A 27946-nucleotide genomic window follows, 5' to 3' on the forward strand; every position below is an offset into this window, starting at 1 on the left:
GCAGCATAAATCAATTTCTGAGTTATCTTAAGGGGTGGAGTGGGGCTGGGGAGAAGCTCCTGAATTTCTCTGGTTGACAGGAACTGCTTGGGGGGAGGGGCTTGAAGCTGTGTTTTCATGGGAAGTACACTGTATGTATGCCTTAGGTTGTATATATGAATGATGAAAAATAGCAAAGTTATTTTTATTTAATTCTCAGGTTATTTTTATTTGGGTTAGCTGGGGAGGGCTGATGAAAATTATGAGGGCTTGCTCATGGCCCTGCCACTGTTAAACTCTCACCACTAATCCTATCATCCTTTACCTTAGATGAGCTTATGTATTTCCACTTTTAAGCGCATATCTATGGATTTCATACATTCACTACTTTTTTTATATAATGGTATTTTTTAAAATGTTTTATTTATTTCTAGGAGAGAGAGAGACAGCGAGAGCAGGGGAGGGTCAGAGAGAGAGGGAGTCACAGACTGAAACAGGCTCCAGGCTCTGAGCTGGCAGTCAGCACAGAGCCCGACGCGGGGCTCGAACCCACGAACCATGAGATCATGACCTAAGCGAAAGTCGGACGCTTAACCGACTAAGCCACCCAGGCGCCCCTAACATTCACTACTTTTCAAAGAGCTGACTAACTTCAAAAGCACGTTCAATTTTGCCAAATGTTTGATAGCTCCCTCTTCCTCTCTTGCATACACACACTTCCCCAATCCCCTGTACACATATAGATCAGGGTTACAAAGCCAATTTACAGGAGTGTTTGAAGCAGAGGTGTGAAGCGACGCGCTCCAGCCACAGAGGGGCAGACTCCTATCCTGCCTGTGGGGGCAGCGAAGCCTCACCACCTGGACTGACCCCTGGAGTTATAATTCCTGCGCAGTGTGGGAGGGGTTTGGCTGAAGCCCTTTGTTTCTTCTCCTTGCAGGAGATCCGGGAGCCAAGGATGGTGCGGTGGGCTTGAGCGGTGCCCACCTGCACCCTATGCCCCGCGCCACGGTGTGTGTAGGTGTCCAGTGGAAAAACCCTACAACGACACCACATCCTTTCTCACACAAATAAAACCCTCCACGGATCTGCAGGCTGCAAATCAGCCCCTCGCAAGCTAACTAGTCTCCTCAGCCTCGCGTCCCCTCCCACCTTCCCACCGCCTCTTTTTCAGCGGTGCTCTCATTTCCACGCAGCTTGCCAGAGATGGAAGGGACGCACAGGGAACGAGGTGTCACGGGAGAGGCCTAGTTTGGGGGCTGAACGCTGAAGAGGAATCCCGAGTTATGGGGACTAAGAGAGGGTGCAAAGGAGGGCGCTGGAGCCAGGCATCCAGGGTCGAAGGATGGCGCCCTCCTACCGCGCAGCGCGGCCGTGTCCGGTCCAGCGCTCTCTTCTAGCCCATAGTCTTCCGCCCGGAGCGCCCAGGGGATCGTGCAGGGAGTGGGGCGCGCAGGGAGGCGCGGACGCCGGGGGGTTTGTCGGCGCGAAGCGGCATTGACATTGAACTCCTACCCTGGTGCGTGCGTGTGTGTGCGCGCGCGCGTTCCCACGCGCGGGTCTGCGTGTGTGAGTCGTGGGGAGGGAGGCCGGCTGGAAGCAAACCACCGCCTTCGGGGAGCGGAGCCCGAGCGCGCCCCCGAGCCGCCGCCCGCGGGAGCTGCGAGCACTGAAGCCATTCATGATTTTGGTGACGTTATTCCAGGAGTGGGTGCGAGGGGGCGGGGCCTCCCGGGGCCGAGCCCCGCCCCCCGCCCCTATAAATACGGCTTCCCGGGCTCTTTGTGGGGCCGCGAGCTCGGTGGAGAACCGGGAGCTCCGTGTGCTCTGCGGACACCGCTGGCAGCGGGGCTGTCTCCGGAAGGCGGACCCGCGAACGCCTAGTGCTTGCACTCGGCCGCCGTCCGCGCCTGTCTGCGCCCCTGACATCCTTACTCGGGACGCGGTGGCCGTTTTTAAGTCACAAGGGCGTGGGTCAGCCTCCCCTAGGACTTCATGTCTGTATATTTCCCCATTCACTGGTGAGTATCCTGCGCCCTCGGCGGGCATCCGTCTCGCGGCCATGGCTGCGGGGCCCGGGCGCCTGCTCCTGCGGGCTCAGTTGCGAGGGCAGCAGGCGGTGCGGGCGCCCGCACTCGCCCGCCGCCCAACCCGTGCAGGAGTCAACGTCAAGGTTGCAAAGGTGGGGGTGGGGGGAGGTGGTGACAAGAGCATCCAGACAAAGGGAGTGAACTCGAAGCCGTCACTTAAGTGACGGCTGCGAGGGTGTGTATGTGCTGGTGGTGGGGTGGGGGTAGGGAAACCAGGACTCAAGCTTGAACCCCGCTAATAAAACCCCAATGCGGAGGGCTGCAGGAGGCACGCGCCGGGGCTGGCGCAGGGGGCTCCAGCTCTCTCCGGGCCCCTCCCCTTTTTCTTTTTGTTTGCATGCTTGTCTCGGCGTCGAGGCCGGCGGCCGCGGGGCCGAGCTGGTGCAGCGCGGCGGCTTTTGCAGAGCTTCGAGGGCTGGGGAAAAATGCTCTCCCCACCCGGAACCCGATTAAAGCCACAAGCAGCAGTATAAGTACACGCTGCACCCTCTCGATCTCATTCCTCCCCATGACCCGTACGCAAAACCCGATGCGCCTTTGTGGGGATCCGGACTGGAGCTTGGGGAGCCGCCCTCGCCCTACCGGCTGGAAGAATCCCGGGCCGGGTGGAGGGCGGAGGAGGTTCGCACGGACCGGGGATCTGGGCCGGGAGGGCTGCGCCGCGGGCGCCGCGCTGGTTGCTGAGCGAGGCCCCCGGCCGCGCCGGCCACCGCTTCCTTTCTGCCTTGGGGAAGAGGAGGAGCGGCCAGGGGTCGAGCACTGGCGGCGCCGGAGCGCGCCTTCAGGTGCGGGCGCCCCAGGCCGGCTCCACCGGCTCCCTCTCCGCGCGGTCCTGCTCAGCCCAGAAACCGGAAAGTTCATGCTTCTTGCTTCAACTTTTCGGGTCCGCGCCACAGCCCGGAGCGAGGAGCGAGCGCCCCTACACCAGGCGAGGAGCCTGGTGGGCGCTCTTGTGGCCCGTTTCTTTGGGGGTCAGCGCCAGCCTTTCCACCACCCCGGATGAATCTGCCTTTGGAGTCCCCGCTCCTGACCCTAACCCTTGCCCGGAAGCCCAGCATCTTCTGTCTCCTCCCCTACCCTGGCTCTGTTTAGAGAAATGAACTCTCCAAACAAAATAAAAATTCCCCCACCCGTAAGGCTTGCGTACCCCTCTCTGTTTGGGCACCCCTTCCCTCCCACCACCGTGGTGTGTGAGCAGCCAGGTGCTTTGGGGCTGAGACTTCGAAGGCAGTTGGAGGCTTTGTGTCCCTGACCACTCAAAACTTGCCAAGGTGGGTGTTAGGGCCCATCAGGGTTATTATCCCCTGAGAAATGAAGGGAAATAAAAGAATTGGGAATTATTTTATAGTGGGTTAGCACTTCATAGTTTGCAATGGTTTTCTGCCCCCAGAGATTAGCCATTTAGCATAACTGTGGGATATGCGTTATTAGCATCATGGTAAGAAACAGAGCACCTGTGGCTCAGAGAGGTTATGTTACTAGTTCAAGATCACACAGGTCTTGAGTGACAGAGCTTGGACCAGACCTCCGGCTTCTGTTCACAAATCCAGTGCTTTTTCTACTCTATGTAGTAATCATAAAATGAAGAATCTAAGGAAACCCCGGTTTCCTTAGATGCAGTCGGTCTAAAGCCTTGCCTGTTTTCTTTCTTTCTTTCTTTCTTTCTTTCTTTCTTTCTTTCTTTCTTTCTTTCTTTCTTTCTTTCTTTCTTTCTTTCTTTCTTTCTTTCTTTCTTTCTTTCTTTCTTTCTTTCTTTCTTTCTTTCTTTCTTTCTTTCTTTCTTTCTTTCTTTCTTTCTTTCTTTTTTTCCTAACTATGTGTAAAGACATGATGGTGAAAATATTGGGTGTTGTGTAGGGAGTACACTGACTTTGGTATGTACTATTTGGCACTGTGCATTGGGGACCCTGTGTGTGCCCGGAGCTTGTGTGAGGATAATGGAACATTTGTATCCTGCTTACAGAGTACAAAGCACTTTCACATGTCAGCCATTGGTGGGCCAGCTTGGCCCCTCTGGAAATTTCCTTTGCAATCAGAGTCCGGGCATCCTTAAGGCTTTTAATCCAGGGGATGTTTTTCAAGCTGTGAGCTTGCAGCTGCTGTGGCTGGGCTAGAGAAGGGGGTTGGATGGCAGATGTGATGCTTGTAGAAAGCTGACCCCTTGGGGCTTTAAGTGGGACATTTTGCAAAAAGGAACAACAGAGAGAGAGCGCACGCAAAATTTAGGAAGGCAGCATTATTGGACTTGGTTTCCTTGAGGTTGACCTGTTATCATTATGTAATAATAGTATGCAGTTCCCCTAGACACGGGGTTGAATTGGTTTTAATAGAGACAGATGGACTCAGATACCTACTGGTATGTTTTTTTCTGTTCTGTCACTTAAAAGAAAATACAGAGTTGCTCTGTGCCAGTGGGGACCCGTACAGGGGAGGAGGGAAGAGAGGTTTGCCAGATAGGTTTCCAGGCAGTTTTGGGGCTTTGTTGATTGAGACTGAGAGCTGTGCTGCCCCGGGCTTATATGGCACTTCCTCAGGGTGTGAGCTTGTTTTTCTGTGAGGTCTGTTTTGAACACCTCTCATCCTGCCTCCAGACAGTCCCCTGATCTAACAGCAGAATGCACCAAGGATGGGAACATGAACACACGTGCCTTTGTTTACTTTTGGTCTGGGTTTCTTGGCAGCCCTGACTATCTGAGATCTGCCAAGATGACTGAGGTGATGATGAACACCCCATCGATGGAGGAGATTGGCCTCAACCCCCGAAAGGATGGCCTTTCCTATCAGGTGAGTGCAGTACTGGGTTCATGCTGGCTCTCCAGAGCCTGATGACTTTTGCTGGGGCTGGAGAAGACTTGGTTCGGTATCCCAGTGCCACTTGAAACCACTGTGTGACCTTGGGAAAGTCCCCTAATGCCAGTAAGCCTCAGTTTCTCCATCCGTAAAATGGGGCAATAGTCCATACTGCGGAGAATCGTGGTAAAGATTCAACTTCATGATTTGGTGTGGAGAAGGCATTCATAGTGCCTGGGACACAGTAAGGTTCAGGGAGCATGAACTGATGTCATTGGTTAGTCATGTTGGCTGCTGTGGACCCTCCCATTCACAGCAGCAAAGGAGAGACATGATTTGTGCAGTCGGTTCAGACCAGAACTTCCCTTCCCAGTCATGCCTTGGACAGTAGAAACATCACCATGAAGGGGATCTTATGGAGGAATAAGTGTCAAATGCTGCTTTCTTCCTCAGGTTGATGGGTGACCCACTGATGCTAACAGAGTTAATGTTCAAAGTACTTAGCATTGAGGAGCATTTTCCCCAAAGGCAAGCCATCTCAGGGATGTGATTGCTGGCATCTAGATGAGAGATCATCCCGTGTGATGGATCCAAAATACATAAGGACTCAGAACATGGCCTAAGTAACACCTTCAGATTCTTAACACAGTGCTTTTCCTCGCCTGCACTTGGCCCGCTGTCCCTGGCTGGCTACACAGCATCTTCACATACTTCTGGGACAGTGGACTGTTTCCATATGTCCAAGGAGAGTTCCTAGGTTTTTACATGTGGGGAGAGGAAGGAGTCTGGTTTTAAGGGAAGGCCTTGGAGCTGGGAACATTGGTACGGGGCAGATGAATGAGGTGTGTGTGATGGGCCGTTCAGCAAATGTTAACAATGTCTGCTATGAGCAGTGCGCCACAAATGTTACTCGTTTACTCTTGGCCATAGCTCTGAGGTGGGAATTCTTGCTCTGTTTAGCAGATGAAGAAACAGGCTCAGACTCAGTAGACCCAAACTCCAAAGCCTTGCTCTTCTGACATATCATATATGGAGATGTGTCTCCTGGAGCTGGTCTTGGTTAGAATCTGGACTTGCTCTGGCTAGTCATTCTGTAGAACCATTCCGGGTCATTTGTTTTGTAAAGGAAGAAACAGATAGAAAGCTGGGGACATGTGATGGGGGGTGGGGGCGGGGTTGTTGATCGAAGAACTCAGATGAAAGCTAAGTTTGGGTAAGGAAACTTGGTAGGTGACAGTAGAGTCCCTTCCCTTCAGACACACTGGGAAGTTCAAGAAGGCCCTTTTGTTTTGTGTCCGTCTGGTCAAGCCCCTTTTGTTGGTTGGAAATAAGTATTCATGTGGCCTGAGGAGATGAGGGAAGTGAGGGGGAATATCCTTTCCCGGTTGGTTTTATATACCCTCCACCCCCAGAGTGGGTCTGAAAGAGACAATCAAAGGCCCCACAGCCTGTGGGAGGGTAGAAGTTTCCTGGCCCATGAGCCAGGGTGTTTTTGGATACCAGTTTCCAAGCCACTGAATCAGACTGAATCTCTCTGTGGTTACAGGTGAGATTTTCTTTCAGTTTGAGGTTTTAGATTTCCATCACAGAATGTTTCCAAACACAGTCAGGATGTCTTGTGTGTGCCTTTTATATTCTCCTTCTAAACATGTCCCAGGGTAAAGGGCCACATCCTAGAGGGCTGTCATCTCTGCCTTCAGGCCATTCTGCTGGATCAGGGGGACAGGTAAAGATGGCAGAACGGGCTGAGTGCCGGGTGAGGAAGGCTGAGCTGGGATTGCAGTGGGGGGGGGGGGCGGGGAGAAACAACAAAATTGCCTCTAGGCTCCCGAGATGTCAGGATGCTGCCTGAGGGCCCAGTTCTCATGGGCTCTCAGGAAATCTGTTCCTGCTACCTGGGTAGGGGCTACTGTCGCGTTCCAAAATATCTCACCTAGAGCTTCAAAGCACTTTTCTCACATGATTTCAGAAAGGTCCTCTGGTTGCCTGATGAAGAGAAAGGGGAGAGCGTGTAATCTTTAACCAAGCAACATTTGCTGGGCATTTGCTGTGTGTGATATGCTATGGGTGGGCGCTGTACAGAGGGCCGCCAGCTATATGGGAAACCAGCGATAACTGGAACATAGGCAGTCTGGTGAAGCAACGCAAAGCCATGGTCGGTCCAGGTATGGATGGCAACGAGGAGGCTTGGAAGGTCAGACTGGGGCTGGGCCTTGACAGAAAATTAGGACTGGAAGAGAGCACCCCCACCTCTAACCTAATTTTGTTGCTTATCTGGATACCCCCTTGCCTTGTCCCTGTTTATGCCAGGTGTAGGGCTCTGCAGCCAGCTGATCTGACGGTTGTCATATGACCAAATGTCCTCTGGGCCCACTCAAAGCCAGTGTCATCCAATGAAACACTTTCCCACCAGAGCTCTGGGGATTGGCTGGGACTGCACTGGCCGGAGAGCTCATCCTCTGCATGCTCAAGCTGGGCTCAGATCTGGGGCGGGACATCTCAGAACTCTGTTCTTGGCATTCTTCCTGAGGGTAATAATAGTACATGGCTTTTACCAAGACCTGCTTTTCCAAGGAACTGAAAGTGGGAAGGAGACATCAATCCCGACTTGGCAGATGAAATAGAATCTCAGGCTTGTGATTCGACCTTGAAACAAGGTCGGAAAATAAATAGGCACACTGGACTTTGTCAGTCATTCCCCCACCTTCCAGACCTACCCAGAATGAAGCTTTCCTAATCTCTCTGCCCCAGATGGGACCTCTTTCTTCTTTCAACACCTCTGGCCTGTGTGCTCTGAAACGATGCTTCCCTGGGCTTTGAGGATACAGGTCCTGCCTGACCTTCTCCCTGCCAAGGTCTCTGAGGACAGGGAATGATGCCTTATTTCCCTCTCTGTGCCGATCAGCCATCACTTCCCCACCCCAAGGTGCCTGTTGGCTCCAGGCTTTCACAGAGCAGGTGTGAAGTGGCTGGTGGTTGTTCTGGTTAAGTCCCCTGATCCTAAAGCTGGCCATCTTCACCTCTACTTTAGGGTTTATAAAGGGCCGCCTCTTGTCATGCCTATCAAGGCTTCAGATAAATGCCTTTTTACCCCCTGAAAAGTCCAGGTAAAGCCCTACCTCTTGTGTATAGGATGTTCGTGTCATTTCGTGAGCCTATATACAAATGAACAGAGCCAGCGCCTTGGTACATCCTAACATTTATTTAGAGAGTCAGGTCCACACGTGAAATCCATGTCTGCGTACCCACTTGGCATGAATCAGGACACCTGGCTGGGTGGGGGAGTAAATGGCTACTCGAAGGTGTGAGTCCATGTTGGGCAGGCTGTGGGTAGCAGCTGGTTCACCAGGGCTGAGGAGGAGGGTCCCCGTAAGGACCTCAATTGCTGCAGCTCCCTCCCCACACTGTGGGCCCCCTGTTCTCTGGCCCACCCGTGGGACAGGAATGTCTGCCGCCTACACCTTTTTACTTTCCCCAGTTCAAGGTGCCAGGTCAGCGGCTGCCCAGCAGGCCCTCCTTGGGACCTAGGGGCCCTAAGTACGCAGCATGTTGGAATGCCTCTCTGACTGGGCCTCCTTTCATGCTGCACCTGAATCGGCCTGGGTCCTGTGTGGGGAAGGGTCCTGGGAGTTTGCCTGTAGACACTGCCACTGGCACGACCCAAGGGCGGTGGGCATTCTGGTTTTTCTGCCTCACTTGCCCCCAGCACAGTGCTGGGGTCTTGCCCTCACTAAGTTCTAGACAGAGGTAGGCTCCTTGGTTTTCTCTTGAAACTGCCCCTTCTAAAGCATCTGGACCAAGATCTGATAACTGTGTCCTTCCCTAAGCTCTTTAAATTCCTCTGTGATCAGCATGCGTGTCTCTCACTGGCTGTCCTTTGTATCCCTGTTGCTGTTCCTGGTCACGTACTGCTAGCATTTGACATCCATCCACCAGTCCGACAGGCAGCGGGCTCTCCTCAGGGAGGCCGGGGAGGATGCGCCGTAAATCAGAAGGAGCCAGCTCTTCACACAGCACAGTGTTCTGTGTCCTGTGCTTTCCCTTTGATCCCCAGAGCTCAGGGCTTCCCTGTGTCTTCCCCTTTGCTTCCTAAGACAGGAGGGAGGGATATCCTGGGTTTTGTACCATAGCAAGGAGGGAGAGTGGGGGGCTGACCTCTTGCCACACTTCTGGCATTTGCTCCTTGCAGCCTGAGAGTCTGAGAGCCTGAGTTTTAGCTCTGCATTAAGGACGGGGTGGAGCACTCCGCTGGCTGAAAGCTTGCCTCTCTCTGGACCAGATCTCTCCGTGTCTTCTATCTGCAAGGCCCAACAACAGCTGTCTCCCGCTGCCCACTCCCCCTACCGCCTGCCCCCCACTTCCCTTGATCAGAAGCAGCAGCTCCTGTCTCAGCCAACAGGCTTGGGTTAATCTCTAAAGTCAGGCAGTTCAGAAACGCCTTCTGTGCAGAGCCTTTCTCTACGAAGACCCCCTGAGCCTGGCTCTCCCTGTGTGTCCCCACCTGTGCAAACACACCGGTTGAAATAAGTGACCGGTTTTGCTTCCTGCCCAGGTTCAGCCCTCAGAGAGACTGGAGCTCTGAGTCCCTGGCTCCGTTTCCCACAAGCCCCTGCTCAGGGACTCTGTCACCAGCTCTATCCCTTTCTCCTCACGCTCCTGTATCACTTCCCAGTTGTGGTACCGTACCTCCCCTCCCCGCCCCCCACGTTCTCAAGGGTTTTGGAAGCCCTGCTGAGTGGCCTCACGGAAGTCCCATGGTCACTAGGAAATCATCATCTTAAAAAGCCCTCAATTGTCCCTGGAGAGAAATAAAGCTAAAATTGCAAAGCATTTGGCAGGAGATATCCAGCCACGGACACGACATGTTACTGGAATCACAGCAAGTTTTCCTTCTCCTATCCCTACCCCCTCCACTTCGCTCCCTCCTTGGTACAAATCTTAATAATGTGATGCAAAACAGCCAGTTAGGGCCACGGGGTGTAGCAGGAAGAATTTGTTTCTGAGTGGGTTTGTGTCTGCACACACCGCCTCTTTTCGAGTCAGCGCCCGGACCCTGTTCAGATCAACTCTGGGTTGTATGAGGGATCCAGCACCTTCCTTTTTATAAAGCCTTGACACACACGTTGTGTTCATGGTTTGGAATGTCCCCCTGGTTGGGGCCTGCAGAAGCCAGGAATTGGCCTCCTGGGGGATTCCCCCGCCCTCCACCCCCCAACACACACGATGTGGTCACAGCAGTGAGTCTGTAGCACTGCCAGGGAGAGAACAGGCTTGCTTCGCTTTCCTGGCCAACGTGTTACATGCTAGAACCAAGCAACCGAGGCTTCTCTCAAAGGGCCTGTGTCAGGCCTGACGCCTCTCAGGTGGTGGTGTGTTCTTTGCTGTGCGGGGCGGGGGGCTGTGTCTGAGACCGCTTCGTTCCTGCTGTGCCGGCCACAGGGTCCTGCAAATAGCTGCATAGTGAGTGCTGAACGATCAGTTGGACCCTTCCTCTCTCTCTTTCCCTCTACCTTGGCTGTCACACAGCAAAGATGTTTATAGGATCAGCACCTTCCTGACATCGGCCCAGTCTTCTAAGTTGAATAGAAAGGAGGATTGTACCCTTAGGGAAACGGGTGAGTTTGGGTGGCAAATCTTGTCCCTGGAGCCAAGAGTTATTCCTGGGTGTCTAGTGAATGTCCTGAAATGATCTTTCAGGCCCAAGTCCTGAAATAATCCTCAGAGGATATGAAAACAGGCCCTCATTCACATGGGGCTTGGCGTTGTCAGGGTCTTACTTCCTTCCAGTCTCCTAGACGCTGGACCCCCTCTGCTACCTCTCACCTCCCCGCTTGCCCTTCCTTTGTCCCTGCACCCATCCGCCCATCCCGGGAGGAGTCTTTATCAGCAAATCAATTCCTGCCTCTGCTGCTTCCCTCCTCAGCTAGGGGAGGGCTCCTTCCTGCGCAGACCTGGGGTAGAAAAAAATAAAAGTTGCCGGAAGTTTCTCCAGACTGTTGTTCAGCTAGCATTTTGAATGTAAGGGAAGTTTGGGGCTCCTTTGCACCCACCCCACCGCCCACTAGACTGAATTTTCTTGCGGGCACTGTCGGAAGCTCCTTTCTTAGGTGAACCGTAGAGAAGAAGCACCCAAGCGTTTACCCGGAGCAGCGCTGACTGCTTGCTTCTCAGCCACGAATTTTATTGGAGCCAATGGGAAGGAAGGTTCTGGATCTCTCACCCAGGGTAGAAATGGCCTGAGCAAGGAGGGCATTCACAAATCTCAGTTCAGAAGTGGTGGATTTCTAGGTCTGACTTTTTTTTTTTTCTTCTTTTTTACAAATAGTTTATTGTCAAATTAGTTTCCACATAACACCCAGTGCTCATCCCCACAAGTGCCCTCCTCCATGCCCATCCCTCCTCCCCCCCATTTCTAGGTCTGACTTTATCCTAACTTGAGTCTGAAGGTGGTTCCCAGGCAGAACTAATAGCGTACCTTGAATTCACCTTCTGCCCTTGCTTTGTAGAACACTGGATTCACCCTGGATTTGGGAGGCGTCCTTGCTTTCCCAAATTCCTAAATATTTTCTCTGGACACAGCCCTGTGTAGAAGCTCTAATTTAATAGGTCACCATTAGCCCAAGGTGTGTGGGCAGCACTGAGCTCAGCCACTGATCTCTGTGGACAGACCCCGAGGTGTCTGCTGAGACTCATAGACTCGTACATGTGCGCGCACACACACACACACACACACACACACACTCACTCACTCACTCACACGCACTCCCTCATGACCAAAAGGCAGACGGTGGAATGTTAACAGTGGTTGTTTTTAGGTTGGAGTGTTGAGATTATAGGAAAATTTTCTCTTCCTTTTCCCCCTTCCCAGTTATTTTATACTTTCACTGATAAAGTATGTATTTTATTATTCTTACGCTTACTCCTCAGATTTTAAAAGTAACCTCTGCCCATGATGGAACTTTAATTTTCATTAACCTTTTTGTTTTCTAAATCCCCATAATCTCACGGTGCCTAAGTCACAATTTTTCACATTGTAGCATCTTTTCCCTTTTTTTCCAGCCCACTTATATTTTCATGTAGCCAAAATCACAGTTGTGTTGTGCCTTTTTTACCAGTGTATAAAAAAGCATCATATCATTACAACTTTAAAAAGGCTTTAAAGCCAGCAGTTTTAATAACTGATCAATGTCATGTCCCACAGTTACGACCGGATTCTTTTCACCATTCTGCAGTTGTTGAAAACTTTTAGATTGTAAACATTTTTTCTCTTATAAATAATGTGATAATTTATATATAACTTTATGTATAAACCTTTGTCCATAGTAGATACTATTTTCCTCAGAGTCTTAGGACAGAGTTTCAAAGTCAAAAGGTGTTGAGTGTGTGTGTGAGAATGCTGCTCTGCCATTATTTTACATAAATCTATGCACAGGCCTGATTTCTTTCCTTGGAATAATTCTTGGAAGTATAACTACGGATTCAAAGAGAGTCAACATCATTAAGCCTCTTGATAATATACGACCTTAAAAACAAAACAAATAGAAGTGTTTATCAAAATATAATCTTCTGGTCCGGAAAGCTCTAGCACACAGAATTTCAGGGGTGTAAAATCTGTAGAGATAGGATCATGGAAGGCTTTGTGGATAGAGTCAGAAAGGCGTTTGGTTATTTCAGAGCGTTTAGGAGATGTATATCTTCCTCTAGTTTGTTCATTGCTTATTTTGAGCAGAGATGATAACAATTAACGATGCTTCAGCTGTATTTAGCCAGCATTGCAAAATAGCTGGTGATCATATTTTTGTTCCATTGTGGGTAGGTAGATTGACACACTCTGGGTTATAGATGTAAATGGGTCAGCGATTTCTCTCCTTGTCTCCTTTATTCTATTAATGACATTGGAGTACCACATGACCTTGAGGAAGACCAGTGAAGTCACCTCTGCCTGGGGACCCATGAAATTTGGATGGACATTCAGGTGGTCCCCTAGGCCATTTTGGTTTCCTGGGGCTCCAGGTCTGGCTCATAGAATGGTCATGGTTTAGAAATATTGCTTCCCTGGAATGCAGGATAAACTGTGTTCTTAGAGTAGATCTGAACATAAAGGAAGTTTTGGGCGCAGTGCTCAGGGGTTTTTTACCCAACAACTGTGCAAGCCTCAGCTTCTTGGCAACAAGTAAAGAGCCCAAGCCGATGTTCCAGTAGGATTCACAAACTCTTGATGGTTTACAAAGTCATTTTAGGTGTTACCCAGACAAACTTCACAAATGTTAGTGTTTTTATGGTTGCTACCTGTGACAGGCAATGCTAGTTTTCCATCTGTGTGGTGATACAGAGTTTCATTTAAAAAAAAAAAAAGTGTTTTAAACACATGAGTAAAGAAAAAATGTAATTGAGCCGTAATGTGTATGTGGACAAGGAGGGATAATTAGAGTGGTGTCCAACTTCCCGAGGCTGGCATCACTATTGTTATCATGAAGGAATTTCTTTTCTTCAACTCTTGTATCCTCTTAGATGAAAGCATTCTTAAAGATCACTAACACTCCATTATGATTTCCGTATTTCTTTGGTCATTTGCCCCCTTAGATGTGACAGTTGGAGCATTAGGATCCTTCTTGGCTGTTTTCCTTGGCACCCTAATATTAGAGGTTTTCATGCCAAATTACTTCTTAATAATGTTCTATGTATATACTACTTGATGTTTTAACAAAGTGTTAAAACCAGAGGACAGCTGCTCCTGGGGTTCACAGGAACTTTCCAAGGGATATGACAGCAGAGAGCATTTTTGGGAAACCTATTTCCACATCTTCAGCTTCCTTCTGTTGCTTTTCTAAAATTGCATTTCCTGAAGACGGGCTTCACCAGTTTTCTTTCCCTACCTTTCCTGTCAGGATTGCCTTCCTTGTCCCCCCCCCCCCCGCTTTTTTTTATTATTTTTAAAATGTTTATTTATTTTTGAGAGAGAGGGAACATAAGCAGGGGAGGGGCAGCGAGAGAGGGAGACACAGAATCTGAAGCAGGCTCCAGGCTCTGAGCTGTCAGCACAGAGCCCCGTGTGGGGCTTGAACTCTCAAATGGCGAGATCGTGACACGAGCTGAAGTCTGACTAACTGACTGAGGCACCTAGGTGCCCTTTTTCTCCCCACTTATAAGAGAAGGACCTGCATCTTGCCCACCTGAGTCTTTTAAGGTGACTTTCCCCAGGGTGTCAAGCTCATCAAACAAATGGGCCATTCAAAATGTTACTGATTAGGAAGCTCTATAAATCCCACCTATCTATCACATTAAGAAACCAATAAAAAAGATTACTTTTTGTGTGTAACAATTATTTGTGCTATTTTATTGATAAGTTATATACTAATACTACAATGAGCCAAGCCAGATTTTTTTTTGTTTTGTTTTGCTAACAGGCCTTAGGGTCATTTGATATAAAAACATTAACTATCAATTTATATCCATAAATACATCTCTTCACTGCAGAGAAGTATGAGAAAACCTCATGACTAAAAACTTCTATTAAGTTAAAATTCTATGGAACAGTAGATTGGAGAAACAGTTTCAAGCAGAGAAAAGCATAAGATTTAATAGCTTGTTTATGAGGTTTTTGATGGGTGATGATTGTCACCAAGTTGCTTTGTTGTTTCTAAGGCACTGGGTACATTTAAGAGTGGTATAAACGCTTTATTTTATTTATTTATTTTTAATTTTTTAATTTTTGAGACAGAGAGAGAGACAGACAGACAGAATGAGCAGGGGAGGGTCAGAGAGAGAGGGAGATACAGAATCTGAAGACAGGCTCCACGTTCTGAGCTGTCAACACAGAGCCCAACACGGGGCTCGAACCCACAAACTGTGAGATTATGACCTGAGCCGAAGTCGGACATTTAACCGACTGAGCCACCCAGGCGCCCCAACGCTTTATTTTAAAACGTTGATGTTTGTGATATATCAGAAGTTTTAGGTGTCGATTTAAAAATGCGTGGAAGGACAGAGAATTTTTCACAATTCTTTTAGAGAGTATACAAACAAAAAGTGGAATCAGCCATAGGAGCGCATGCAACAGCAGCACAACGACGGGTCGCATGGGTGCTCTTTGGACACAGCCAGTGACTCGGATTTCAGAACCTCTCAGCACAGTGGGATTATGGACTACAGATCTGGATGACTGGTTTCTAATCTTGGCTCTGCTTCTGTCTGTGGTCACCTGAGGAAACTCACATCACCTCTTTTGGCCTTGATTTCCCCATCTCTGAGGGAGAGGGCCGATTCTACCACTTTGCGTTAGACTGTTGTTTAATGAGGTGAGATCTCCATCCTGATCCTAGACAGATCCATCTGCCCTTTGGAATGAAAAAATCTGCTCTCTTTTCTTCATGTCTGCCTTCCAGCTCTTTGAAGGCAACTTTATGTTCCTTTCAATCTTTTCCATCTTAAAACATACTGTCCTTCAACCTTGACCTATGTGGTCATCTTCCAGAGGGTGCTTTTTCTCTAGGTCAGCAGTTCTCAAATGTTTTGATTTCAACCCCTTTTCCATTCTTAACAGTTATTTAGGACCCCTGGAGGTATTTGTTTATGTGGACTCTATCTTTTGATATTAAAACAGCATTTAAAATTTCTGTGTATTAACTCTTTTATAATAACAGTAAAACTGAGGTGCCTGGGGTGCTCAGTTGGTTGGGTGTCAGACTCTTGGTTTTGGTTTAGGTCGTGATCTCATAGTTCATGAGTTCAAGCCCCGTGTCAGACTCTGTGCTAGCAGTGCAGATCTTGCTTGTGATTCTCTCTCTCTGTCTGCCCCTCCCCTGCTTGCTTTTGCACACACATGCCTTGTCTCTAAGTAAATAAATAAATGAAGTTCCTTTAAATAACAGTAAAACCAGAGTGCCTGTGTGGCTCAGTCGGCTCAGTTCATCGTCTCAGTGTTTGTGAGTTTGAGCCCAGCATCTGGCTCCAACTCAGAGCCTGAAGCCTGCTTCAGATTCTGTGTCTCTCTCGCCTCTCCCCAGCTCAAGCCTTGTCTGTCTGTCAATCTAGCTCTCTCTCTCTCACCCAGGCATGCCCCAAAAAAGTTATTAAAATAACAGTAAATCATTACATATTAATATAAATAACAGTTCTGAATAAAGACAAATATGTTTTCAAAACCAAACCAACATAAAAAAAGTTTAGTGAATTTCGGAGTCTGTGTCTCCCTCTCTCTCTCTGACCCTCCCCTGTTCACGTTCTCTCTCTCTCTCTCTCCTAGAAATAAATTAAAAAAAAAAAAAGTTTAGTGAGAAGAAAGGCACTGTTTTACATTTCTGCAAACCTGTTTAATGTTTGGCTTAATGGAAAATGGCTAGCTTCTCCTATCTGCTTCTGCATTTAATTTGTTACAATAAACGTTGGTTGAAGTAAATGAAGAAAATCAGGCCTATACAGATAGGTTAGAAAAGTTAAGAAAAGGAAGAATTATCTTAATAGCCTTATTCAGATATTTTTCTTTGCTGTTTCACCAAAACTCAGCAAATAGTAGTTTCTTAAAGGTTAGTAGCAACGTGGAATCTGAAGTCTCATCAATGAAGGTGTTGTACTCTTACATTAGAATCCAGTAGTCTGTCTTACATTTTGAATGAGTCTTTTACCCATATTTGGCTTGTGCTATGGTGTGTTGATCATTTGGAAAACACACGTTCGCCGAACAAGACAGGTCTTCCAAATGTGGACACATTTCATTATAAAATATCAGAGAGTCACATTCATCCATGTCTTCACTGGTCTCATCAAAAAGTCTTCAAGTATTAGGAAGCTGACAAGGTTAGGGTGGCTGATACGATTTATGCTTGAAAGTTTGATTTTTATCATTGGTAACAAATATTAGTCATTTTCCGTGAAGTGACATGCTTGTTTTGTTCACTTTTGAGGACATGTCCCCCAAATACCCAAGTCAAAATATCCGTGGTTTGTTGGGCAGTCATTTTTTTCAAGTACCAATGGTGTTCCATGGAAATAGTGGCTAGTTCAGCTGGCAACTCCTTCACACATGTGCTCTTCCTCGACATGTGCTCTGAGATGCAGCAGCAGTGTGCTGTCTGCTGGCTTTCCATTTCATCACATAGAATACTAAAGCAACATGTACTTAAGAGTCAATATTTAGGGGCACCTGGGTGGCTCTGTCAGCTGACCGATGGACTTCAGCTCAGGTCATGATCTCGAGATTCAGGAGTTTGAGCCTCACATCAGGCTTTGTGCAGTCAGTGCGGAGCCTGCTTTGGATCCTCTGTCTCCCCCTCTCTCTCTGTCCCTCCCCCACTCTCTCTCTCTCTCTCAAAAATAAGTAAACATTAAAAAAATTTAAGAGTCAATATTTAATAAAAGTTACATTTTACTGCTTTGTCAAGGATATTAAGTCTTTTTTTATTGTATGAGGTGGTAAAGAATATAATACCTATAAGTACAGTTTGCTGCTACATCATTAATTCTTGCCAAGGTGCCAACAATTTCACCCACCAGTGCTCCTTATGCCATTAGTACAAGTGGCAACACAGAAAGAAAGGCAAATAACATCTTAGCATTCTTAAGAAAATATTTAAACTCCATGGACACTCCTTCCGTGAAAGGACCTTGGGATCTGAGCTTTGAGAATGGCTGCTCTAGACTGAACAGAAAGAATATGTCTGATCAGGGGTAGCAGATCCATCACCTTCCTGTTAGTGTGGACAGCCTCTAGGAATGCAGCCCTGTTTGTGTCCATGTTGTGGCCTGCTACCAAGCAAGGCTTCCTGTTTGGGAAGAAAAAAAAATGTTTTTAATTCAAAGAAAGCTGGGTATATTAGCTGATGAGCCCACTTTGGGACAAGGTGAGTTGGAGATGATGGGTGTCATCCAAGTGGAGGTGTTTCGCAGAAGCCAAGAAAATGGAAATGCAGCTGTAGATTGGGGAAACCTCCACCTCTGATGCACAGGAGAAGCTAGGAAGCTGAGTCCGAAGAAAAGCCTAGAATGACAATGGCATAAGAATCAGGAGACACGTGACGCCCAAAGCCAAATGGCCTGGTAATCTGCCACAGAGGTGGTGGTTTTGCATGAATGAAGGCTGAGCTAAGGCCACGGGGCAGGGTTCTACGGGAGACCTCAGAGACTTGAAAGACTTGTTTCCATACAGGGGTGTGTTTAGATGCCATGTGGTAGGGATTAGGAAGGGGACTCCACACAAGGGTGGGAAGGCTATGGGACTAGGCCAAATATTCAAGATTTTTGTCTCCAAAATGGAGAATGAGGGAATGGTTGGAGGCATCAGTCTGGGCTTTTTGAAAGAGAGGAGGTGTTATTCTGGGACATTTGGCTAGTACCAATGGAGGGGGATGAAGAAAGGGATCTGTCATCCCTAGAGACCCAGAGGTGACCTGGAGGCAAGGCTTCTTTCTAAAAGGCAATGCTAATATAATCAATAGGATTGTAGGATATGGGGATTTGAAATCATCTATGCCAAATAACTGCAGTCTCTCACTGCCCTGAAGAACTCTGAGAAATCTTCTTTAACATTTCAAAAGCCCTGTCAGCTCACTGGGCCCAGAGTTATCAGCAGCAATTAGTGCTAATTAATTGGAATTTAGAACTCTTGACCTGCAGGATGGGTGTGTGTTTGAGAGATGTTTATGAAGGACGGTGTTTATCTAGAGGATTTCCTTTTCTTTTAAGTTTCAGGGCTGGAGGCTTAAGCATCTTTAATCCAAAGGAAGGAGATCCAACAGTTGTTACAAAGCCTTAAATCTCTCCTCAAGTCTCCCATAGGATTAGAGACACCTGAGAAGGGTAGGAGAGGGTGAGGTGGATGTTCCGTAGCCCCAGGTCAGGAGATTTGAGCATAGTGAGAGTGTCAAAGATGGAGAAGGAGGTGACTAGCATCCCAGTGGAGATGAGACTGTTCTTCCCCCCTGAATCCAATTAGGCACTCTGCCCCTTTGCTAGAATTCTTTCTGTTCTTACCAGCCACATTTCACTTTTAAAATGCAAATAACGATGATGATGGTTATGGTGGTGGTGGTGGTGGTGGTGGTGGTACAATAGCAGGAGGCAAGTGTTTCAAAGAACATATATATATTTCTCACCTTTGCATCTTGTTAGGGGTCAAAAAGCAGGGTGACTTTTCATTTGGATTAGCTGCTGCTCCTTCGTTCAGCCCTTGGCAGAGCAGGCTGCTGGTAGAGATCTGCCCATTGTTACAAACCAGCCCCTCCTAGGAAGGAATAAACACACAAGGCCAATCCATTGTTGTTCTCCAGGAAAAAGAAGAAACCCAGACTTAGGGAAGCTGAGAGGCAGCAGGCCCCTAAAATGGGCTGTGGGGGTGGGGTGGTGCCTGATGGAAGATCACTAACTACAGGGGAATCCACTGAAGACCAGGTCCTGGACAAAGCAGTGGCTTTCGTTCTGGCTGGCCCAACCCAAGCCCTGGGAAAACAGAGGCACCGGGAGGGAAGTGATAAAGTCAAAATCCTTTCTCCAAAGAACCGGGCTTAGAATTGTGAGTACACGCCCAGAAGTACTTCTCACTTGTGCCTGTCCCAAGCAATTGGGACTATTGACTTTTCAATCCCTCACTCTAAGTGCTCCTTGGGGACCACAGTTTTACCTGATAAGAACCATCATTAGGAATTCAATTATAGAACATGTTCATACATACTAGTGTTTGATTCTCTCCAAAGCCCCACAAGATGGGAATGAACATTAGTCCCAATCTATATATGAAGAGAAGAGTTCGAAAATAGGCCACCACAGCTTTGAGCCCCTTGGGTACCATGCTGGTATTCAACATGGAGCAGCATGTATCATTCCAATGATGATATAAAGCAGAAATTCCTTCCTCAGTTTACTCCAGCAACTGAAGCTCAGAGAAGTTAAAATGACTTGAGCAAGGTCACAGAGGTAATGAGACATGGGGGACAAGGTAAAAACCAGGTCTTTCAAACTTCTGGTCTACCACCTGTGGGAATGGTGATCTTCCATTACAGGTTTGAGGTTGATTATCTCCCCTCTGGAACCAGAGAGGGGAGAGGCTCACTGTTTGGTTTTGTGTGTGGAGACAGATCCCTTCCAGCACCTTGGGGACTACCTGGTTATTCACCTCAGGGCCTCTGCCCTACCTGCCCTCTCTACCCCACCCCAGCATACCTCATCCCTCTGTTACAGCCCAGCAAAGAGGAGCAGGATGCCTAGGCCCCTGAGGTGTCAGCTTGCAGAGCTGGTAATTAGCCCTTTGTGTCCAGTTAACCACCTTTCATCTCCTGCATTGGCTGGTGTCCACTTTCCCTATTAGCATCTCTCAGCTCTTTGCCGAGCCCTCCGCCCTCTTTGTGGCCAGCTCGAGTGAGTCGTGAGTCGTTTGTCAGGAATGATGGCTGAGGGATGCATGCACTCAGGGGAGAGGCCTTTCCCACCAGAATTGCTCACATTTTCCATCCCAGGTGCCAGACATCTCTCTTCTCTCCCCACTGCAGAGGCGGCCAGGTTTAGGTCACCTGGCTTAGAGGCAGACAGTTGATAGCTAGGCCCCCAAATTTCAGGCCTTTGGAGATCTGATACTACCTTTCAGTTCCCTTCCATGGGTGAAATGGGAGCTGACTGGCCAGCAACTCTTACACTCAAGCAAAAAGCCTTCTGACTAATTCCTCACCCCGAACCCCAGAGTTCTCTGCTGTGAGGCTGCCCATGTTGGTCCATCAACCCAGACATCCTGACAGTTTTCCTGGACAAGTCTGTTTTTCATGGTCCTCGTATTTAACTATTTATGTTTGCGCTCTCCAGTGCAGTGGCCACTAGCCACATGCAGCTATTTAAATTTATGTTATATTCACGTAGATCAGATAAGTTTGTATTGATAAAAGTTAAAGAAATTTAAAAACTTAGTCTCATTTCAAGTGCTCAATAGCCAGTGTGGCTACTGGCTACTGTTAGTGTAGGAAGGGAACATTTCCGTTATCACAGAAAGTCCTAATGGACAGCTCTAATCCATCCAACCAGCAATTCCAGTATATTGGCATCCAAACTACATCTCACAGCCTAATTTCTTCCTCATAGAGGGTCCTAAAGCTCCCTTGACCTTTCAAGTGAACACATCTGAGTTCCCCAAATGTCAAGGCTTGTTGGGATCAGAGGCCACCTGGCAGAGGGTGCCTCTAGAGAAGTGTCCTCTATATAAGTCACTCGTGCCAAGTTTGCACTCCTGCTGTCCCCACACCGTGGGACACGCAGGATCCAGCTGGGATGGTGTGTGTGCGCTTTGACTCTACACTCCATTTGCAGAGGAAGGAACTTGGTGGCTGTTGGTTTCATCCAAGCCATCAGCCCTGGCAGCCAAGTGTGACAGAAGGATAGCTGGAGGTGGAGTCCAGTGTTGGCAGAGGGAAGGAGGGAGGGCCAGGGCTGAGAGACTCACAGCTGGCGATGGATACTTCTAGATCTGCCCTGCCCTAAGCAGGGGGGTTATGGTAGGAAATGCTTCTCAGAGCCTCCCATCTTCCTTTCTGGACCTCTAGGAGATGAGTCTTTGCAGAGGGAAGAGGACAGCTTTTTGTTGTTGTTGTTTTCCTTCCCCAGGCCAGAGAGAAGAGGCACATTGGGGTAAGAGGTTGAACTAGAAGCAGTTTCTTTTTGGAACAGGGGCAGTTCTCTATTCCCTGCCAGTTCCTGCAGGCAAACAGCATGCCAGGCTGGCCTGCCGCCCCAGCCTTACCTGTCATGTGCTTGGCAAGTCTGACTTGAGTCCTTTTTTCCACTGCCTTCCCTACCCCGTCAAATTGCAGTTGCAACCTCTCATTTTTCTGCTGCCTAGATGATTAAAAAGCATGACTTAGTGGAAAAATCTCGACCTCCTTAGGGTCAGCCTCTTAAGCAGCTGTCGGCGATAAGATTGTGCTGGCAAAATACTCAGCAACACTTTGCAACGCTTTCTGTCTGCATGCAGGGAAATGAGAAACTGTTTGGTTCTGGGCACATGTTTGTCTTTGGAGAGCTACAATTTTCAGAGGCATAAATTGGCATTATTTGATAATAAAATAAAGTCTTTGATGGAAAGGTGTGATTATTATAGTGATTTTTTAAATGCAATTAACATGCTTTGTAAAGGAAAAAAAAATGTTTTAATGGAGCCTGCTTTGAGCAATTCAGGGAGCAAAGTTCTCTGGCAACCGAGCAGTATCAGAAGTTCAATGCTAAGACTTCCCCCAAGGACTTAAAAGACTTAATTGTGCAGCTCTTGGTATGAAAGGCATTGTTTGGAGTTATTTTAATTACCATGTGAGTATTGCCGCCTCTTGCTTGGAGATTGAATACTTACTGTAGTCTTGTTGAAACGGCTCCAAAGAGGACATTCCAGTTTGAATTCAGCATATGTCCTCAAAGCACTTTATCGTCTGTGTGTTTGCCAAGAACTTGTACCCATCTAGGGAGACACGAAGGTCGCTTCGCTTCTCAAGAGGAAAAACTGAGTCACAGGCAGTCGAGAGGACCTGATTGGGGTTATAGAAGTAGTGTCATGGTTGTAGGGAGAATGTGGGGTCTGTGGCTCTACACGATGTGTTATCAAATTTTAAGTCCTATAGGTCTGAGTTCAGGTCTCCATTCAGCCACTTCCTAGCTGTGTGGCCTTGAGTAAGTTGCTTGCCTTCTCTGGGCTTCAGTTTCTTCATCTATAAAACAGGGATACACTTCATTGGATAATTGTAAAGGTTGAGATTCTGCCCAGCAAATGTGCCTGGCTTATCTTCTATTATCATCATTATCATTTTAACATTCTTTCCCCCTAATTTTAAAGACCTCTTCCCATCTTGAAACATGCTCTCCCTTCTCACTGTCCTCCTCCTTCAGCTGGCCTTGCTGTGTCTTATCCCTTTCTCTCTTCCTTGGCTTGGGTGATCATAATTAGAATCCAGTTGCTGGGACATCACAGGTAGGCCCAGCTCTGGGCTTGAGGTCAGAGTGAAGACGCAGGGGCCCAGGTCTGTGCTGAGCCATGTGTCCATCTCTTTTTGATATGTCATAGCTCTGTCTCAGGTCCTGAAGATTTAGACCAACTGTCCAGATGGGGAAGCTCATCACCTAGACCTAGCTGCCCAGAGGTCATCCCAACACCTAAACTGGGGCATCTAACAGCTGAATGGGCAGTTAAGGCCCAGAGTCCTCCCCACTCTCCCTGGTCAGTTTTCTGTGAAACAGGCATCCGTTCACTTTTCAAAAAGCACAGGCACTGAAAACAGCAGATCTTGGTTTGAATCCTGGCCCTTCCATGGGTCCCACAGAGCCTGGGGTTTCCTTGCAGCTCAATGAGGGGATGTCTGATAGAGCTTTGACAACTGACGTGCCTTCCACTGGCTGGATTTCCCCTTGCTCATCCCAAAGGTCGTGCATGGAAGGCACCTATGCGTCACCCCCATGGACAGGCTCCAGCTCCATGTGAGAAGCAAGGAGGGGCCTGGCTAGGCCCCTCGCCACCCTCTCCCTGCTCAGCACATCAGGTCTGTACGCACAGCACAGCCCCAGGGCGGAACTGCAGGGCTGGCCCCACCAGGGAGAGGAAGCCTAGAGTGAGGGTCCACTGTCCCCATGCCTCCTTTTGCCCCAACTAGCCTCACCCCACCTCTGGCTTTTTTACCTCCTGGCTGCTATTACAATACTTTTTATGAGCCTGTTAAGTCTTTAATGATACCTGGTTGCGCAGCTGGCTTAAGGCTTAATCCCCAGCAATAGGGCTTTATTGGATAAATGGTTAATAATCACTTGTCTGCAGGGATTGGGGAGGTTTTGTTGAGGCCCGTGATTCTCCGAAGCCCCACGTGGCCTGTGACGTGGTCTGTGACTGAGACAGCACTGCCCGGGGCTAGGGTGCTGTAAGATTGGGCACCACAGAGGCTGGGAAGGCCTGAGTTTGCAGGAGAACGTTTCGGCCACCTTCTGAGAAGAGAGGACCCTTGTGTGCTGCTGTGAGCCTCTCTTGATCTGTGCCTGGCTCGGGCAGTCTCCAGGCTCTCTTCATTTTTTTTTTTTTTAATGTTTTATTTATTTCTAGGAGAGAGAGACAGAGACAGCGTGAGCAGGGGAGGGTCAGAGAGAGAGGGAGTCACAGATTGAAACAGGCCCCAGGCTCTGAGCCGGCAGTCAGCACAGAGCCCGACGCGGGGCTCGAACCCACGAACCGCGAGATCATGACCTAAGCGAAAGTCGGACACTTAACCGACTAAGCCACCCAGGCGCCCCTCCAGGCTCTCTTCAAATGTGTGTCTCCACCCACTCCGTTTTGCTTTCCTGTCTCTTGCCATTAACAAGCTGTGTGACCTTGAGCAAGTCTCCGGACCCCTCTGAACCTCGGTTTCCTCATCTACCAAATGGAGAGATTGGAAGAGATGGCCTTGAAAGCACCATGTGGCTTTCCACGTCAGTGTTCTGTAAGCCTCAGTGTCCCAGACAGAGGCTCCTCTCCCCGGCTCTCGGGTGTGTCACCGAAGGCTGTAGATGGCAAGGGACCAGCAGCCCGTCGGATTAAGTACTTAAGCTGCTGGGCAGAGAATTGGGTCAGCTGTAGTCACAGGGCAGTGAGTACAGAGGGAATCCGCAGAGCCCCTCATAGCCCTCGTTTGTATTCCCTGGTTTGGGACTTCTCCCAGCTCTGGGCAGAACACACAGTAGGCATTTAAAAGGAGCCCTTAGCGGGACTCTGAAAAGATTCTTCCAGGTGTAGAACCCAACTCACAGGTGAAAACAGTGAGAACAGAATTCTTCCTGGCTTGCCTGTGACTGGGGCCATGCCCTCGACCCTGATTTGGCCTGGACTTGATAGACTGCAGTGAGATCAGAACCCATCTATTTGAGGGGCAGGGTGTTATTGGGGTGTGGGCACATGGGTCAGACAGACCTGGACTGGAGTCTCTTTCCACAACCACTCACTTCCAGGCTGTATGGCTGCGGCAGCCTCCCTCTTCAAACCCGAAATTCTTTAAGGTAGCGTCAGAAACACCTCTTTGTCAGCACAACTATATTGGTTCCAAACTGTAAAACACCTGGGAGCGGGCTCCTACTAGGCGCTAATCATTACTCTGGGAGGAATTCACTGACAAGGTACCTGTGACTTAGACTTGTGGGCATAACGTGATGACTGCAGGTGGGTGTGGCTTACTATGGGTGACAGAATTTTGAATTAGTTTATCTGAAATAAAAGACAAGAAAAGACACGAACAGAGCGGCCCCACAGATTAGGTGGCACTGCCCTGAACCCTTGCACCTTCCGGATTAACGTCTGCTGAGACACAGTTTTCTGGGTTGCCCCAGACTTCACTTCCTGCCTCCTGCAGGATCCTGAGAGCCTGGCACGGTGGTGGGCACTCAGCAGGGCTCAGCTGCCCACGTGTACGTGAAATGAAGCAATGGGACTTGTCCTTTCCACTACTGTGCGGTGACCGGACACTCGCTCTGCTTCTCTTCCAGATCTTCCCCGACCCGTCGGACTTTGACCGCTCCTGCAAAGTGAAGGACCGCCTGCCCTCCATCGTGGTGGAGCCCACAGAGGGCGAGGTGGAGAGTGGGGAGCTCCGGTGGCCTCCCGAGGAGTTTGTGGTCCAGGAGGATGAGCAGGACAACTGTGAAGAGACAGAGAAAGACAACAAGGAGCAATAGAGTCCTCGCCGACTCCCTCGGGGCCATACCAGACGGCATGTGTCCCGGAACTGCGTGTTCTTTCCCGTTTTGATGGAAGAAGGGAGTGAGCCACAGTAGTTCTGAAAATGTCAAATGATGGCTTCCGTTTTGCACCTGCAAATCACCAAGTTGGTTTTCTTTTCTTTCCTTTCCTTTTTTTGAGATGCTGGGCAGTGGAGCCCTCTGCGACAATGTGCAAGGCCTTCTGAGAAAGGAAGCTGCTTAGAGCAGGGGTGGGGGGTTGCGGGGAAGTTGTGCATCTTCGAGATCAGAATCTGAACCTGAGCAGGCTAGAGGCAGCAGTGGGATTCCAGTGGGCTCCGGAGGGGGTGGTGAGGGTGCAGTGGGGGGGGGGGGCAGGATGGGGTATGTGCACCGCGAGCGAGGAACATTTGGGGTAAGAGAACAAACAGGAGACGAAAGAGAAAATACACACTTTGAAAGAAAGCATCGAGCGGAGGAGTGCAGCCAGGAAGTTCCCCGCCAGCAGCTGCTGGGGCATCAGGAAGCGACGTGTTCATCTCTCTCTCTCTCTGTCTCTCTCTCCAGTTCTGCTCACCACAGCCTTTGCTTTTATTTTGGCTGTGTTGGTCTGTTAATGGGAGGCAGAAAAAAAGAGCAGTAGAAACCGGCTGCCTGCAAAACCGGCTGGAGGTGAGGCGTGGGTGGGAAGGCTTCCCTGCCCCTCCTCCACCCTCACTCCAGCCTTGGCATAGCCGGTTCACATACCCGCTCTAATCTGGAAGTTTCTTAAGAGGCGGCGCTCTTGAGCTTTTCTCTCCTGATTTTTCCTATTGCGCACCGTCCCCCACCTACCCCCCCCCCACTGCCGGCCCAGCCCTTTGGGAGTAGCGGGGGCACACCCCGCCCTTGCAGAAGGACCGGGGTGGATGGACTCTTGGGCATGGAGACCCCTGCCCCCTGCTCCCCTAGGCTTGCTCTGTTCTGAGGGGAGGCACGACCTACTGGCCCTGCTCGGCCCCCACCCCTCCCCAGCCCCTGGGCGTAGCAGTCAGGCAGAGGTCGTTCCCAGCTGTGCAGTGGGTCCCAGCCAGCCTGACCAGCAGAGGTACCCACTCCCATGTGGGCTCCTGGCCTGGCTTTATTTTTGGTGGGAGCAGAGTGGAGAGCAGAGGAAGCTCTGTGTTTCTCACTGGGGAGGTGAGCTTTAATGCAGATCCCAAATTGGAGACTTAGCCATGGGGGCCACAGGGCTCTCCTGCAGCAGTTTGAAACTGAAGGTGTCATGCGATCCCTGGCTTCTCCTTGTGATGTTCCAGATGCAGGTGGGTGGATGGCATGGTGACGATGATGAGGGAGCGCTAAGCATCGGCCCTCATCCCTCCCCCCTCTCCCCTGGCCCCTGCAAGGGCACAGTTGCAAGAGAAAGCTAGCCTTGGACTTAGAGCTTCTTACAGTTAAGAACCCTCTGGAGCAGCAAGTTGCAGGGCGCACTGTTCAAACCTCCTGCAGCTCACAGCATGACCCTCCTGGAGGCTGAACCCGGCCAGCAGAGGCACCCTGCCGCTCTCGGGTGGGTCTGGGCTGACCCCAGTTTGGGACTTGTGTACAGAGCTGTATTTAATACCTCAAGGCTAGTGTGGTTCCAGGGACCTGGGGCGGGGGGATGAGGTGTGCGGTTCACACCTCCACAGGATTTGGTTCTAGAAAGCCGACACCCAGCCCCCAGCCCCCCCCCCACCCCCCGCGTCCTGCCCCCCGCCCCGTGTTGTCTGCTTGTATTACACACACCGATGGCAATAACTTCTTCCAGCTCCTCGGGAACGGGCGAGGCCTGCAGCCCGCAGCCTCTCATGCGCCCGCTGGTCCTGCTCTGGCTGCAGAGTCCTCCCTCCTTCCTCATCCCTCACCTGCCTCCCTTCGTGGATGGGGCCTTGCCTTTTACAATCCCGTTTCTGTGTCCCTCTTATCCGCTCCTTTCTCTCATCTGTCCTGGTCTTGCCGTGTGATAGGAACGTGCTTGTAAACTGCATAACAAATCTACTTTGTGTATATGTGTGTTTATGGGGGTGTCTTATTATTTTGCTGGTCGCTAGATGCCTTTGTACGACCATTCGGAGTCTGAGCAGGCCGGGAGCTGACAGCTAAAGTCAGGACCTGCAGCAGCCTGTTGGAGGGACCCAGCCACTCTTTGACAAGTGGCCGAGCTCCTGTCTGGCCTCCTGTTGTTTCGTTTTTCGTTTTTTTGTTATTTTTTTTAAGTAACTTGTGTGTATTTCTAACTGATCGTATTAAAAAAAAAAACCTAGTATTTCAGTAAAAAATGCCTGTTGTAAGATGAACCTCCTGTAACTTCTATCTGTTCTTTTTTGAGGCTCAGGGAGAAACTAGCATTTTTTTTTTTCAAACTACTTTTTGTCACTGTGACAGTTGTAAATAAAGTTTGAAAATGCTTTCCA

The 27946-nt window shown here is 49.3% G+C and overlaps 1 protein-coding gene across 1 annotated transcript; it reads left to right on the forward strand.

Annotated features, from left to right (window-relative positions):
- Positions 1-1748: 1748 nt before the first annotated feature.
- On the forward strand, positions 1749-27946 carry LBH (LBH regulator of WNT signaling pathway). The gene is made up of 3 exons (XM_039238465.1): positions 1749-2000; positions 4751-4853; positions 25317-27946. Exons 1-3 carry the CDS (start codon positions 1975-1977, stop codon positions 25503-25505), a joined length of 318 nt encoding a protein of 105 aa, XP_039094396.1. The 5' UTR covers positions 1749-1974; the 3' UTR covers positions 25506-27946.

The sequence above is a fragment of the Hyaena hyaena genome, unplaced genomic scaffold, assembly GCF_003009895.1.
Source record: "Hyaena hyaena isolate Hyena2069 unplaced genomic scaffold, ASM300989v1 scaffold_140, whole genome shotgun sequence".
NCBI classification, from domain to species: Eukaryota; Metazoa; Chordata; class Mammalia; order Carnivora; family Hyaenidae; genus Hyaena; species Hyaena hyaena.

Bases quoted from the DNA above. Each gene is read 5' to 3' on its own strand.
- LBH (XM_039238465.1), top strand. From the start codon at position 1,975: ATGTCTGTATATTTCCCCATTCACTG. The intron at 2,001-4,750 runs GTGAGTATCCTG...GTTTCTTGGCAG, and splicing joins GTATATTTCCCCATTCACTG to CCCTGACTATCTGAGATCTG. The intron at 4,854-25,316 runs GTGAGTGCAGTA...CTTCTCTTCCAG, and splicing joins AGGATGGCCTTTCCTATCAG to ATCTTCCCCGACCCGTCGGA.